This window comes from Cynocephalus volans, chromosome 11 (assembly GCF_027409185.1).
Source record: "Cynocephalus volans isolate mCynVol1 chromosome 11, mCynVol1.pri, whole genome shotgun sequence".
In the NCBI taxonomy this organism is placed as follows: Eukaryota; Metazoa; Chordata; class Mammalia; order Dermoptera; family Cynocephalidae; genus Cynocephalus; species Cynocephalus volans.
The window spans coordinates 56,068,617-56,084,939 of NC_084470.1; the positions used below are offsets into that span (position 1 = coordinate 56,068,617).

At 41.3% G+C, this 16,323-nt stretch overlaps 1 protein-coding gene across 1 annotated transcript in view; it reads left to right on the plus strand.

Moving 5' to 3' along the window:
* Positions 1-16,323, plus strand: part of LARS2 (leucyl-tRNA synthetase 2, mitochondrial) — a 172,685-nt gene that overhangs the window by 17,419 nt on the left and 138,943 nt on the right. Inside the window, exons 4-5 of the mRNA XM_063113936.1 lie at positions 12,464-12,555; positions 14,967-15,027. Coding sequence (XP_062970006.1) covers positions 12,464-12,555; positions 14,967-15,027 — 153 coding nt within the window. The remainder of the gene's footprint in view (positions 1-12,463; positions 12,556-14,966; positions 15,028-16,323) is intronic.

Sequence of the window (16,323 nt, forward strand, 5' to 3'; positions counted from 1 at the left end):
ACAAGTTTATCTACCTCATTCCCACCTCTGTGGTTTTTACCCATGTATCTCTTTCTCTAGTGCCTCTCACTGTCCTCTATAAGTAAATCCTTGTCATTCTGTAAGGTCCATTTAAATTTCTTCCATAAACTCATCCCTCAGTTCTCCAACCCACATTTATCAAGAAGTAATTTAGTACTGAAACAGAGTAAGGCTAGTAGGCCTGTGAACCAAACGGATTCCATTTCCCTGCAGAGGACACTTTGTTAACTTTTCCACTCTTCAGTCATGAGACCCCCCCCAGGGTAAATGATTACCCAATGGGCCACCCTAATAAAATAGACTGAGATAAGAGAAGAAACGGATATTTACTGAGTTGCAAAACCCCTCTCCAAGGCTTGTTTACCATAATTGTAAGAGCTACAGATTAACCTTAAGACCACTTTAAGAATTCCCACCTGTGCACAAAGCATCAAGGTGTCTGCTACAATGACTTTCCTGACAATGATGAATACTACTGCTATTTTGGACCTACTGAGCATGCACCCATGATGCAACCAGGCAGAACAGAATGGAGGTGTCCAGTGATGCTGCCCTGTACCTCTTAACTCCTTTCCTGTAACAGTCCCTCAACAGCTCCCCTCAGGGGGCTAGCTTTACTGTCGCTACCCGCCTTATGCATAAGTCTATCTCCTCTTTTAATAAAGTGTTGCTTGGTTTACTCCTGGGTACATTGTTCATTTCTATGACTTTGGAATCTAAGAGCTTAATTTAATCACTGGCGAAAATTAGAAAGCTTTAGGCATCAGAGAAGACTCTAGCTACAAGAGGCAAGTGGCCACTGAGACTATTTTGCTCTCATGTCTCTGCTGCTGGTAAATCTCTCCTGGAGTCCCCAGCCTAAATTCTGACAAGGCAATGCTTTATTCTCTTTTACTCTCCTTTTCCCCCTTCTCTTCCTCTTTAAAGTTACTGCCAGACAACTACAGCTTAAACTCCTCTCAACCTGTGAGAAGCATGCTCCTTCTGGCCGGCAGCCCCTTGACCTGACAGGTAACCAGCAGAGGTGGGAAGGCCAGTCCTACACCATGAAGATCTTGCTTGATCAGGTTTCCCCTGACGGGATTCATGATAATGGTGGGGATTCATTCCCATACCATACAGTGACTGGAAGTTCAGAAGCTGCTAAAATTCTCTTTACCTTTCTCTGATTTTCTGAGCCCTCTTCTGCTGTTTGGTTGGAATGTGTCCACTACTATGTAGGTGCACCCTGGAGGGCTCCCAGCTATGCTTTGTTTCTGATTTTCTGAGCCCTCTTCTGTTCTGTATAGGTGCACCCTGGAGGGCTCCTGCCTATGCTTTGTTTCTCTGATTTAATCTAGTCAGTACTTTTCTTCTTTGTGCTGACAACTGTAGAAAGAACTGCTTTTATCAATTACTGTCAGTGGAATAGATTGGCCCCTTGGGACTAGGGTAAACTGGACCCCACTGCTCCCCTTTTCTCTTTGTTTGTTTGCTTGGTTAGACATTTAGTTGAGTGCCAGTAATCTGAATAAACCTTCCAATCCTTGCACCAACTTTTGGTCTTTCAGGTCATTTATTTAGTGCAAGAGGACAAGCTTAGCCTGGTCTGTCAGTAACAGTACTTATAGTCAGAACCACAAACTAATTTTTTAGTTCTCCACATGTGGATTATGTTCTCCATGTGTTGTTTTTATCTGCCCAACAATATATTATAAGGATCTCAGGGGCAGGGAAGTTCTCTCTAATTTCTCTTTTGTTAGTAACATGTCAGGTGTTTAATCACAGTGTCACAAGTCACCATCATTTTTGAATATCTACAGCCTCTAAGGACCTTTGTTCCCAAGGAGTTTACATTCTGGTAAGCCTCAACTATTTGTGAGTTGATTGATTCAATGGCTGTTTTTTAAAATATGTAACTACTTTGTTTAAGTCTAGACTAAGTGTTTATTATGCATATATAGCCCAAATAATGTTTCTCCAACTTGAAAACTCATAAATCTCAATGACAAAATCCTTGGACTTTGTAAATATTGTATTTGTACAGTATTTACGTACAAGTTTGCTAAATATTGTATTAAAAGTTAAGCTCTGTTACTCTAGGTGATTACTTGACATTTAGATGATTATCAACACAAAGGCAATCTCAGATACCCAATTTATGTGGCAGTTCTTGGTGATAATGTATATCAGTTGGGACAGACTAGGTTATGCTGCAGTAATAAACAATCTCAAAATCTCAGTGGCTTAAAAGAACAGATGTGTGTTTCTTTCTTTTTTTTTTTTTTTTTGTCTTTTTCGTGACTGGCACTCAGCCAGTGAGTGCACCGGCCAGTCCTATATAGGATCCGAACCCGCGGCGGGAGCGTCGCCGCGCTCCCAGTGCCACACTCTCCCGAGTGTGTGTTTCTTGCTTTTGCTACATGTCCAGCACAGAAGGGCTGTGTTCAAGGTAGGCAGGACCCAGCTGATGGTAGTTCTTATTTGAGCGAGTGCCTCCCTTATCTCAGGTTGGAGGAAGGGGGTGTGGTAAGTCCCTACTGGCTCTTAAATCTTTCACCTGGACTCAAGTCACTTCCACTGATATGGCCACATCCAACCTAAAGCGGGTAAAGAAGTGTATTCCTACCGTGGGACAGGGTAGTGAGGAGAATCTAAATGTCTGTGAACAGTGCCATTGGCTACCACGTAAGATGATTCAGATAACCCAGAATATTCCTATCTTGAGTAACCTTGTTTAAGATTATTACTGATGTGAAAACAAAAATTTAAAAACCATCAGGGAGAACTAGAAGACTTCTAAATTTGAGCCCATGGAGTACGAGAAACATTGCCCACAACATAAAGTTGTTGCCATTGAGTTTAGCCTCAAGCCATTTATGCTCTGTAAACCTTTCTGTGTATGGCAGGGGTTCTTAGCATTAGCGTACATAATGATCCCATGAGGAGTTTGCTAAAAATGCAGATTATGATTCAGTAGGTCCTGGGTGGGGCTCAAGAATCTGTATTTTAAATAAGCATTCCAGGTCATTCTGATGCAAACACTCCTCCAGGGTTTGGCACTCGATGAATGGGATGGGGTGCTCCACAGAGCCAAATGGATGTGTTTCTCTAGGTTCAAAAACAGATCAAGAAAGCTAAAGGTGGGGCCGAGCCCGTGGCGCACTAGGAAGAGTGCTGCGCTGGGAGCGCGGCGACTCTTCCACTGCGGGTTCGGATCCTATATAGGAATGGCCCCTGCACTCACTGGCTGAGTGCCGGTCACGAAAAAGACAAAAAAAAAAAAAAAAAAAAAAGAAAGCTAAAGGTGACAGACAGCTGATAGCTTAGCATATCATAGGTATGCTAAGATGCCACATAGCTTAGATGTGGGTTGTAAGAGGAGTGGCAGGTGGGTGGTTTGGGGTGATGAATCAGTCAGGACAGGGTCTTTACCCAAAGCACTGATGAGACCTGCCCTGCCCACTCACGGGTTTGTGGTGAACTTTATATAAGATGGTGGATGAGAAAGTCCTCTAAAAACCATAATGCAATTTTCGAGGGTAATCCAATTAATAGTAGCAATAAGAAGGGAGTCCTGGGGTTTGGATGTTGGTGCCATGACCATTTGAAGCCAGAGATAAATTATTCTTAATGTAATCAGAAAAGGCTGCACTGCCAGTTGGTTTCTTTTAAACTCATAGACTGTCTGATGACATATTTAAAACCTAGCTCCATATGGTGATTTTGTTGTGTTTTCATATGTTGTATGCACAGATGGTTGGAAAATAAAATTACCCGCCTCCCACCTCGGCTGATCTTCCCAGCACCTTCTGGTCCAGAATCCTTGGGTGATGAAAGTATCAAGGTGCCAAGTTCCCCTCCCAGAGCTGAGCTTGGACTAATTTGTTCCAGGCATTAAGCCACCAGGCATTGGCCAAGTGGAGTAGTCTGCTTGGGCCTTTTGCTATTCACTGTGGAGGAGGAGGAAAATTGAGGCTATGTGTCTGGCAGCTGCATAATCATAATATCATTACCCACAAATATCAGGAAGCAAGGGAAGTTCTTAGCAAGTGAGCAATAATATACATTTCATCAGTTTTCAGTTTGCTGGTCAGTCAACAGGTGTTTATGAAGTGCCTAGAGAGTGCATAGCATGGCATTTGGTTTTCAAATTTTCAAATCTCTGTAGCATCCAGAGTAGATAGTAGATTTACATGCTTTGTCCTCTCAGTTGTAATTTGAAGGGAGAATGAGGCACTGGTCCAGTGCCTCGATTGGAAACTGGCAGATGTATCTGCCTGTCATGTCCCTCCATATTCCTAGAGGAGGTCTGCCGCTTTGGGCCTAGGTACTATCATTTGGTTTTCTTTACTTGGAAGTATTCACTTGATTTTTATCCCCAACCTGTAATAATGGTGGGTTAGTACACTTGCTGAACAGAATTAAATGTTTCTCATTTCTTAGAAATAAAAACTGTTGCATCTATTCCAAAGAAACCACAGCATTCTCTGAAAATAGTTTTTTGAGAAGCAGTAACCATGGTTGCTGTCAGTTAGAAGTTGGATTGGTTTCAGATAAAAAGTTTTGTTTCATGAGAGGGAGAGAAAGCTGGTCATTCCCAGGGAACTGGTTGGGCCTTTTGTAGTAACAATCGTGCCGTTTCTCCCTGCACTGGGAAGCTTCCCTCCTCTATCTCCTTAACTCTACTTGGTCTTACTTCCTGTGTTGGAGGAACAACTGTCCCTTTGCCTGTTCTTTCTTTCCTTCTCAAAAAAAAAAGGGGGGGGATTTTAAAAAATTGTACATAAAATTCTTTTAAACAAAGAAATACAATGGAGATAAGGCTGTAGTTCCCTTGACTATCCCCTCCCCCACCAGGCCCCTCCAGGTAGTAACCCCTGGCATTCTCCAGGGTATATCCCTCCAGAGCCTTGTCTGTATGTTGTCATGTGGAATTGTGTTCTCTCCTGCATCCCTTTCTCCTAATGTGCTTACCATCCATCCTGCTTGCCTAGCCTGAGACTGTAAGGCTCAGCCCAGAGGAGGGCAAGATGCCCTGGTAGGGTGGGCCATGGCCATTTGACAGTGTTCACTCCGGAGGCTGGCTAAGCCCCGGCTGCTAGGCCTCGCCTCCTGGCCAGCTCTGGTCTGACTTGCCAGGGCTGTAATCCCTGTGTTTGCCCCTCATCTGTAATTCCTGGTCTTTTATTTTAGTAGCTGGTCCTGACTCCTCTTTGAGGTTTTGTAGTCCTGCTGGTGTTCCTGTGCTGGTCCTTGCCCAGTTTGATGTCAGATCTGTCCCCTGCTTTGCTTTGTATGGCTTAAGGACTGACCCGTGCAGGTTGAGTTTCCCATGATCTGATGTCAGCTGGCCTCTGGCTGGGTTTGAACCATAGGAAATCCTGTTAAGATAGGAGGGCAGGAGGAAGGGAGAAGCCAGGGAATTTCTCTCTCTGCCCTGGTTCCTGTCTCCTCTAATAATTCAGTTCCGTCTGGGCAGATCAGCCTGTTTGAGCTTCTGCAGCTGGTGTCAGCCTTTGGGCTTGGTTAAGTCTGCTTCCTTTCTTAGTCTTTTCAGTCTAGAGATTGTGATGGTGTCCTACTCTTCCGAATTTCTGGGTGGTTTCACTGTCCCCTTTTGCTTCTCACTCAATTTTAAATACTTAGAGTATTTATAATAAAAATCAAGTAGAAGTGATGGCTTTTCAGACTTTGGAAGTTTATTTTATGGATTTCTAAGTTATAGCTACTATGACTTTTTCTTGATTCTGTCTCTGAGTAATTTTACATTTATTATTTAATTTTAATTTTTTTTTTTTTTCTTTTTTAAAAGATGACTGGTAAGGGGATCTTAACCCTTGACTTGGTGTTGTCAGCACCCTGCTCTCCCAGGTGAGCTAACCGGCCATCCCGGTTAGCTCCCAGTTAACATAGGGATCCCGGTTAACATAGGAATCCGAACCCGTGGCCTTGGTGTTATGAACACCACACTCTCCCGAGTGAGCCATGGGCCGGCCCCTACATTTATTATTTTAAGATTATCATTAGTAGCCTTCTGCCACCCTCTGCAATGTCACATTCCTATCTTTCCAAGTTGATGTAATATATGTTTCAAAGTATATCTTCAATAAATATAAAAAACATATTAAATATCTGGGGGGAAAAGTTCTGAAGCTGCAGAAAGTAAGTACTCATATCCAAGAAGAGGTTAACTCCTAGGAAACTGAGAGTGCTCAGGTGGGCCCTAGCATATACATCAAGAAGCTAATTTTTCGTAGGGTAAATTACCTAATTAGCCCATATGAGTTGTACATACAGTTACTTCTTCAACTGTGGAAGAATTAAAACAAGTTATGGTGATAGAAAGAAAGGAATTGGAATTTTAAAACCAGAAAGTAAAGTTTAGAGTTCTTCCAGTGAATGGTTTGGACAGTACTGGCTATAGAGAAATCAAGGGCAAGAAACTGCAGCATATACAGAGAATGGAGGTATTTGATCTGAACAGTGCCTGAGAGACCAAGACATGAACAAGGCTGGCAAAGGAAGCATCTGAAACAGTGTCTTTCACAGAAACAGGCCTTAACAACTTGACCAGAAAATAGAAACTGCTGCCTGGGAGAAAGAGACGAGCGTTGGTATTTTGTAGTCATGTGTAGGTCTTCACTTTGTTTCCCTCTTGACAGCAGTGAGTCATCTCATAGCCAAGAATGAGCTCTGCACTTGGTCGCTGAGGCTCTGGGAACCCAGGGTATAGTAACAATGGGACCCTTTCCCGTTTTGTAGAAACTGGCTCACAGGGACATTTATTCCAGTGATCCAGCCCATGATGGAAAGAACTGTCCCAACTTTAGGGTGCCAAAAGGCCTCCCCACGGTCTGTATTATGTTATTCTCTCTGGGGCAGACATTTGTTCTTGTTAATTTTTGGTGAGAATATGAAATATTAAGAAACTTTAAGATCTTTCTAACTTTATTTTTATAGACAGCTTGGATAACATGTGAACTAAGAATATCTTTTCATGTTAATTTCATCCAATAACAAAAATAGAAATGAATAAGTATATTACGTAAATCCAGACTGGTTTCTGTGACAGTCTCTGTGTTGACTTTATTTAAAAAATATGGACGGCCCCTAACAGAATGTTAATAGGCAGAAACATTGAATCGGTGCCATTTTGTCAGTTCTGACAAGAAACCAAGTGGTAATTAAGTTTTCCCCTTTCTTGTGGAACAGTTATACAACGGTTACATTATTCTGCCAGTGAAGCAGCCCTAGGAGAGAGTAAAGCACAGCTGGAAGCTGAGCTCAGGTGTTGTCCATGGAAGTATTGCAGAACTTTCTAGTAATCCAGCACATGTCCCCAGCATTGGGTTTTATTTTATTTTATTTTTAGTTCTTGGAAATTAAAAAGAGAGAAGGAACTGTGAAGCTTAATAGTGAATTCCAGAGAATGTTTATCATCTACAGATCAAGCAATATTCAAGAGAGAGCTGTATCTTATAAGGGTGTTTGTTTTAGTCAGGATTCTTGGCTACCAGGGACTAAAACCCAGCTCAAAGCAGCTTAAGCAAAAATGGAGGTTTGTTTGTTTTTGCAGATCTTGTTGTAACTCACAGACTCAAAGGAAACATTGTTGGAGCTGGTCCTTGAAGCATGTCAGTATCCCCACCTCTCTGCCCCCCATTTCTGCATCTCTCCACATGCTAGCTTTATTTTCTCAGATTTCTCCACAAGATGGGGAGCAGAACCACATGGAGCCCTTGTGGCTCCTAACCAAGGAGAAAAGAGTCCCCTCCTGCTTCAGCACCCTGGAGCTGTCTAGAGAAGGATTGAAGTACATGCCTCCCTCTGTGGCCAGGGGGATGGCTTTTTAAAATTGGTGGTCGACACCAGCACTACGGTTGAAAGAGGAGCAATTAGCAAGAAGGGGAAGATGCTGTTTTGGAGGATGCAGCACTTTGGATCTGCCACATTTAGCAAGAGGAAAAGAGACCTCAGATCTGAAAGGTCAACTGGATTGGGATATGTCTAGTCAGGTTCCTAAAACTGCGTAAAATAGATATACTCAGGGAATGTTAGAATTTTTAATACATACACACGCACGCACGCATACATATGTACATATTTTGTACAGATGTCCATGATAAAATGTTGAATTTTTAAAAGGTAGGTCATAAAATAATGTGTATAATAAGTTCTGTTTCCATAGAAATAAATGAGCTCCTCTGAATGTGTGCATATGTTTGCATACATTTGTTTGAGTGAGGAGAAACATGGGGAAGGATACAAAGGCTTGTGTTGCTGGTTACATCAAGGAATTGAGAAGGAGTAGTGACCAGAGATGAGGATCAACTATGCCTTTATTTATCATTGTGTTATGTAATTTCACTTGTTAAAATGAGCTTGTATTATGTTTGTAATTTGAAAAACAAAAAATAAAGAAAGAAGACTATTTATATTGACATCGGGAGGGATGTGGATGCAGGAATTGAAGGCAGGAGCTTGGGAGTCATCTCATGTGGAATCCAGGCCTTCCTAGACTTCCCAGATTCCCAAGACTGGGAAGTACAGCATAGGATGTGGCAAACCAGCAACAGCGTACTTGAGAGATCCACAGCACTGTTTGTTCACTAAGCGTGTATGCCTCCCAGAGAGCAGATGTGAGTGGGTCAGATCTGCCACCACCTTCAATATGGCAACATCTCCTGTAGGCAGATCCTTGCCCTGGGCAGTCAGAGGCAGGCTCTTGCCTGCCCAGCCACAGATGGCTGCCTTCTGCTGACGGACTGCCCCTGGTCCGGTCAGCTATGGCAAAAACAGTTGAGTGGCTTTCAGTCAAAGCACCTGATGTGAGCCATTAATTATGTAGGAAAGAACTGCTGGGCCCCTTTTACTGAAAAGAGGACCAAGTGCTGGCTGGCCCTTCTAGCCTCTGTGGTCTGTTCAGTTTGGGTAAGAATTTTCAGTGCTTGGCACCTACCTTCTACAGAGGCCTGTTATTAGTAACCCACCCTTAGGAATGTATGTGGTTGAGGGTATGTGTGAGGTTAAGGTGTCTCCCTACCTGTTTTTAAATAGTTCTCATATTAAATGTGGCCAGTGAGACAGAGGCTGAAATAATGGCGTGGGAACCAGTGATGTGCATTGTTGAGATGCTGAAGATCAAGACAGCAGGTGACAGTGGCTGCCATAGCAGCAAGTGCTGCCATTTATTGGGTGCCTCTACTGTGCTGGGAACGATGCTAAGTGCACCACAGACATCATGGAGTATAATCCTCAACAGTTCGAGGTAGCTGCTTTCAGCCACAATTTACAGTTGAGACTCAGAATAAAGTAACGAACCTCAGGTCCTGCTGCTAGTAAAGAGTAGGTTTGGGTTTAGGACTTTTGCCCTTAAATCACACAAGCTCCTGGACAGCAAACCTTTGTTAGCATTTCCTCCTCAGTAGCCAAATGAGTTAGAGTGGATCTGATCTTAGATGGATGGCCTTATTTCTTTAGATGGAATTATTCCATCAGACTACAAGCTGAGCATCCCTAATTTGGAAGTCTGAAATCTGAAATGCTCCAAAATCTGAAACTTTTTGAATGCCGACAGGATGTTAAAAAAAAAAAAAAGATAAAAATGCTCATTGGAGCATTTGGGTTTTGGATCTTCAGAGTAGGTACTCATGTGTAGGTGGAAGTGTAATTTGCTGCAGCCTTTCTAGGGATGCCATGTGGTTGTATGTCAGAAGTCTTAAAATTGTTCATACCCATTTACACTGTAATTCCACTTCTGGAAATTTTTACAAAGGAAATGTTAGATATATGCGCAAAGATTTCTGCCCAAAAATGTTTATCATGGCCTTTTTTTTGTATTTTTATTTGTTCAATTTTATTCATATTTATTTTTGTGGGGTACAGTGTGTTGTTTCAATACATGCATATACTGTACAATGACTCACTTAGGATAGATAGCATAGTTTTGTACCTGTTTTTTTAAATTTTTTAATTTTTTGTGGCTGGCTGGTATGGGGATCTGAACCCTTGACCTTGGTGTTATAACACCATGCTCTAACCAGGTTTCTTTTTTTTAATAGTGAAAAATGGAACAAATTTTAGGAAAACAGTTAAATATAGCAGGCCATTCAAAGCAGTCACTAACAGGATGCACTGATATACTGAATAATGAAAAAAAACAGATAAAAAATACATATATAAATAATATCCCCAAAGTTTACCACGTCTAACTGATTATGTATGGCTGTACGGTAGAATTACAGGTGAGTCTTATTTTCTTCTGAATATTTTTCTCTATTTACCAAATTATCTACAGTGAATATGCATTACTTCCATAATCAGAAAAAAAGTTATCTATAGAAGAAAACAAGACCCATTTCTTTAATTGAAAATGCCTCATTCCGATTTGCATGGGTGATGGGGTGGTTCCAGCAAATGTGCGAGGAAGTGTTTGTGAACATAAGTTCAGGTTGTCTGCATGATTAAAAAGCAAAACAAGACAAAAACCCAGCTCATGGCAGCTGATAGAACAGGAGCTTGACAGGAAGTAAGAGGGTCAACTGGAACGAGCTGTTTGCTAGAAATATTGGAGTCCCCATGGGCAGTCCTCTCCCACAGGCAAGCTTCAGAAATCTGGTTGAGAGAGAAACTGTCTGTGACTTCTGGCTGGAATCAGGTTCAGAGAATGGTAGGGGACTGAGTTTCATAAACAGCAGTCTTTCCCCACAAGGGCAGAGAGCCTGGCCTTCTAAGTTGTCCTCTAATGGCACAACCCATGTTTTGAAGCCATTTTTCCTGTTCATGACATGTAAGTTAGATTGAGAGAACTTGCTATTGAAGCTACCAGCTCAGCTATAATTGGTCATGCATTTGAAGAAAGGAGTGCCTTCCTGGCCTGTCCTTGCTTAAGGTACTTGCTTCTAGGCTGCTCACTCTTGCTGGGCCACAGTAGCTTCAACTGTCAAATAAGGGGGTGAGGGTGAAGGATATATCTCAAAATCTTCTTTGAGCTCTAAGATCTTGTGATTTCCTGTTCTTTATAAGAAAGGAGTAAGCTTTAGGAATAATAATAATAACACTAATAGCCAGCACTATATACAGCACTTCACTGCTTGGCAGGCACTGTTCTTAGCATATTTCTTACCTTTATTCATTTAATCCTCACAATGATCCTATGATATAGTTACTGTTATCATCCCCATTTTATAAATGATGAAACTGAGAAGAAATGAGGAAACTACATTTGGAACATTTTTTATACCAAAAGTATAGCTGGTGGTTTGCAATTAATTTAAATATATAGGATATTTTACAAAATGAGTGTAAATGCTGTATAGAGCTTGGTCAAAAGATTTTGCCATATCCAGTTTCAAAAGTTATTCTGTGGAATATCTTTACAGGCTTATTTTCTGCTGTGTTCTTGTAGCTGTTTGGGTGAGTTGGGGAGTTCCCTTTCCTTCTTGGTAGGGAAGAAAGGGATGGACTTCAGGAAGTGGTAGGCAGTGCAAAGAGTGTGTTGTGTCAGTTAGGGGAGAGAGTGAGAAGAAGGCAGGAGAAGAACAGGACCCTGGTATCTGGGGCAAGCTCGGGCAGGGTGTTGAGTGATATGTGTGTAGGTGGGAATGTATGCTGGATTCAGGTGAGTTTGTGAAAAAGGGAGTGGGCCTGGAGCACTGAGGAAGAGTTGGGATGGACCTTCTTAGGTTGGCATAGAAGTGGGCTGCATAGAGCCACCACTGCGGTCCTCGGCCATGATGCATGCCCAGTGCTGTGCTGTCCAGCAGGACTTGCTGTGGCAATAGAAATGTTCTGTATCTGCACTGTCTGGTCCAGTAGCCACCAGCCACCTGTGGCTATTGCACACTTGAAAGGTAGCCAGTGAGACTGAAGAGCTGAATTTTTTATTTAATTGTAATTAAGTTAAATGTGTGTAGTCACATGTGACTAGTAGCTACTGTATTGGACAGCATAGCTCTTTCACAGGAAAATATTGACATGAGGTGAGCATTTTGGAAGCCTATAAATTTTATGTATGCCTATTTTTGAGATTGAAGGAAACTTTTTATAATTTCAGAAAAACAATTTGGGTTCATTACAGATAATACAGACAAGAAGAAAAAAAAAGTACTCATGAAAACAAATACTCAGAGAGAAAAGCTCAAGTTAGCACTTTGGTGTGTAACCTTTTTTAATTTTTTTATTTTGGGTACTGGCAGGTAATAGGGATCAAACCCTGGTTCTTGTGTTATCAGCACCACGCTCAAACGAACTGAGCTAAATGGCCAGCCCCGATAACCTTCTAAATTCTTTTCTATGCTTATGTCATGCGTAGCCAGCTGGCTCTCAGTGGCATAGTTTGAAATCATCCAGACAGGAATAAGACATGTTAGCAGGAGAGAATGCTGTTTATTGCTGAAAAGAGAATACAGATATAGATTTTAGCAATTTGCCATGCTGATGTTTCTCTTCTTGGTGCTAGGTCATCAACCCTATGGGATGGGATGCGTTTGGATTGCCTGCTGAAAATGCTGCAATCGAAAGGAATCTACATCCAGGTAGTTGGACGCAAAGGTATGTGTTTACAGGCGTATTCAAACACTTGTGTACAAAAACTTTAAAAAGATTGTTTTAACCTGTGCGTGAGAAATTGAAAGCAGAGCAAACAAATCTTTGCAGCCTGCCAAGAGATAAACAAGATTATCTATTAACATGCTATATTCTTATAAGAAATACCAAAGATGGTTTTGGGTATTCTTTCATGTGTTCATTTTGATGCTTTGTTATTTACAAAGTTATTCTTCCTCTGAATATTTGCATTTGGGAGAGAAAAGGAAGAGAGGATCACATTTGTTAAATTTCTATAATCCTTCTTGTCTTCTGGACTGGTAGTTTGATCTATGTCCAAATACTACGTTAATAATTTTCTCTGAAAATTCTGTTGGCTTTTTGCCTTCACCATTCAGGAGCAAGAGGAACTTAGACACTCAGTGTGGAAATATATGGCCACTTTATTATGGATGTGGCTTTTTCCATGGGAGAACACATTCTCAATCCCACCCATGCCTTAGGCTTCCATGTACACATGGGCCAGCAGCGCCCATCCCTCTCCCTCCTGATAATGTCCTGAGGGTCTCATACCAGAAACCAGCAGAATCTTTTGGGCACGTTACATCAGCTCCTTTCATAAGGACCTGGGACCCTTCCTCACCCCACCCATCAGAGATATACAAGGGTAGTTCCAGATGTATAAAGGTGGTTCCCCAGTGTTTTATACCTCCCTTTGCTTTGTCTTGCCCAAGGTGACATGATAAAACATCTACTTCTACTTTACTTTTTTTTTTTTTTTTTTTTTTTTTTTGCTAACCCCTAGTTTCTACTTTTTCAGTTACGGTTAATTCTATATTAATGGGAGTGATGGGAAAAAAGAGGAAATTATGATTCAAATAAAATGAATCAAACATGGTTAAGACCAGAGGTTGGCCAGCTATGGCTTGTGGGTCAAATTTGGCCCTGCCTGTTTTTGTAAATAAAGTTTTATTAGAACACAGTAACATCCATTTGTTTACATATTGTCCATGGCTGCTTTCATGATACAACAGCAGAGTTGAGTAGTTTTGATAGAGACCATATAGCTCACAAAGCTGAAAATATTCACAATCTGGTCCTTTCCAGAGGAAGTTTGCTAGCCCTTCTACTAGAGATAGCAGTTAAGAGGATAGCCACCTACATGCAAGTCCTGCTTTTCCCTCTAGCTAGCTTATCACCTTGAGCAAATTACTTAACCTCTCTGTGCCTCAGTTTACTTATCTGTAAAACAGGGATAGTCACAGTGCCTACCCCATATGATTAGATAAAGGTTAAGCACTTTCCTGCAAAGTGCTTAGCACAGGGACTGGAATTAATTAAGCTATTATTAGCTAATCTGAGGTCACATAGAGGATTTTTTCATGGTTTTTATATTTTCACTCTGCTTGAACTGAAAGAGGATATAGTAGAAATGATTTAGTCCTTTTTTAAAAAAAATAATAATAATTCATTTCCTTATTCCATATTATAAGTTGAGCTCACTTCTCTCCCTATTTCCCAATTGTTAGACTGGTTTAGGTTTTGATTGACAAAACATTGTATGGTTTCTTCGATTTCCACAATCTGTACATTAAGGTGTTGGTTTTCAGTCAGTTTTAAACTTGTAAATGCTTGGCTTACACTTATGCAGAACACAAACATACAGATGGGCTTGGAGTGCACGTATCAAAGGGATTGCCTATCTGAATGCTGGGGGAAGAGTCAGTCCCCAGTGCCAAAGACCGTTGTGGTTTCTAGTAGATGCAGTATGTGTCCAAATAATGGGTGTCTTCTAATATGTTGGTATTTTTACTAACTCTTAGTGATTAATTTTTCTGCCTCAGCAAAACAACGCTTAGCACCCCTTTGAATAATCTAGACCTTTTCAGTTTCCATTCACATTCTCAAAGTGTAGTTTAGGCTTTAACCCCCACCAAAGAAAAAACAAATTTTCTTCCCCTTGTTTCACAGTAACAGTATTATTATTATTTTTTTTTAAATTTTACATTTACTCGTGCATATTTGTGGGGTACGGTGTGTTGTTTCAGTACTGCACAATGATATGCTTAGGGTACATAACACAGCTTTGTACCTGTTAGTCCACCACCTCTCCTCCCCCCAGCCCCTTCCCCTCCCAGCCTCTGGTAACCATTGTTCACTCCTATGAGAACCACTCTTTTTTTTTTTTAGATTCCATATATGAGTGAGATCATGAGGTATTTGTCTTTTTGTGCCTGATTTACTTCACTTAATATGATGGTTTGCAGTTCCATTCATGTTGCTACCAAGGATAGGATATCATTTCTTTTTACAGTTGAATTGTACTCCACTGTGTATATATACCACAGTTTTTTTATCCATTCATCTGTTGATGGGCATTTCAGTTGATTCTGTCTCTTGGCTATTGTGTTTCACAGTAATATTAAACACATGAGGAAACAGCTTGATCGACTGGGCCTGTGTTTCAGCTGGGATAGGGTAAGTCAGTCCTTTTTCCTGGAAGGTCATTATTTTAAGGAAGGTCCTGATTGCATGGAGGACCGTTCCTTCTCTTTGGGTTGGGAGAAGGGAAGAGATGGAGGCAGGAAGTAGGAGGGAAGGATTAGCACTCCACAAATAAAAAAGTATCCTGAATGGATAATTTGCCTGCAAACAAGTAATTTTTTGTGGGTTTAAGAGTTAACTTCTTATTTAACTTCATAGGTGGCTATGGTTTATGTGTGGCAAAAGCTTTGCACAGGGATTTTTCTTGCTGTCAGCAAGAAATTAAAAAGACGAGTAGGATCTATGTAAAAGTGATTACATATCAACCCATCTGGTCCTTTAGGTGATTATGTGTTAAGTTGACTGACCATTCATTTACCTTTTGTTCCTAGTTTGGAATTGAGGCTCATAACCACCCATAATGATTTTGTCACATATATCCTTTCTGTATAAAACATTTTCAAACTGTATATTACCCAGTGGAGAATTCCAGACCCAGAGGGAGTTCATGGAATACCACCTGTGTGTTAGGAACACTGAGTATGAACTGAGTCCTTCAAAGCTCTGGCAAAAGGCCTGCCCCGTAGACATTGAGGAGTGGTCTGTCAGGAGAGACGGACTGTTGTGTGTCCCCTCCACAAAGGGCCCTTCCAGTGCCGTGACCCCACAACAGGATTGGAGTTGTCATTGCTGGGCCTGTCAAGTTTACATCATTTTACTCATGAGAAGCTCTGGAACAAACCCAAACGAAATCTCTTCCCCTTCCCCCAACGATTTTTTAAATGATTGGAATTTGACGAGTACAGTCAACAAGAGCAAGAGTCAAGCATATTTGAATGGGCACTGAATTTTTTTTGTGACTTCGTTAGGTAAGGATGGGCTGAATCAAGTTCTAATCGTACCACTGATGACATTTTTGCCACTGCCTTCCAGGTCACCAGGGTGTCATTTGGTGGAGGTGTATAAAGTGCTGGCACCTCAGTCAAGTTGTCCTGAGGTGCCAATAAGGAGTCCCTGATAGAGAATAAAACACAGTCTAATGCAGAGAGAGCAGAGTAATGCCCAGAGCCCTTCAGGGATAAGATTGTAGATTCCTCGAGGGCAAAGATGGACTCCTTAACCCTCTAGAATGATAACTAGCCTGGTCTTGCACAGGGAAATCAACCATGAATGGCTTACTAATTGTTGGATTGTTTTCCTAATTATCATAGAAGATTAGAAAATGTAGAAAAGTATAAAGAAGAACATAAGTGTGGCTAATTTAACATCCTGGTATGGTTCCTTGCTTTT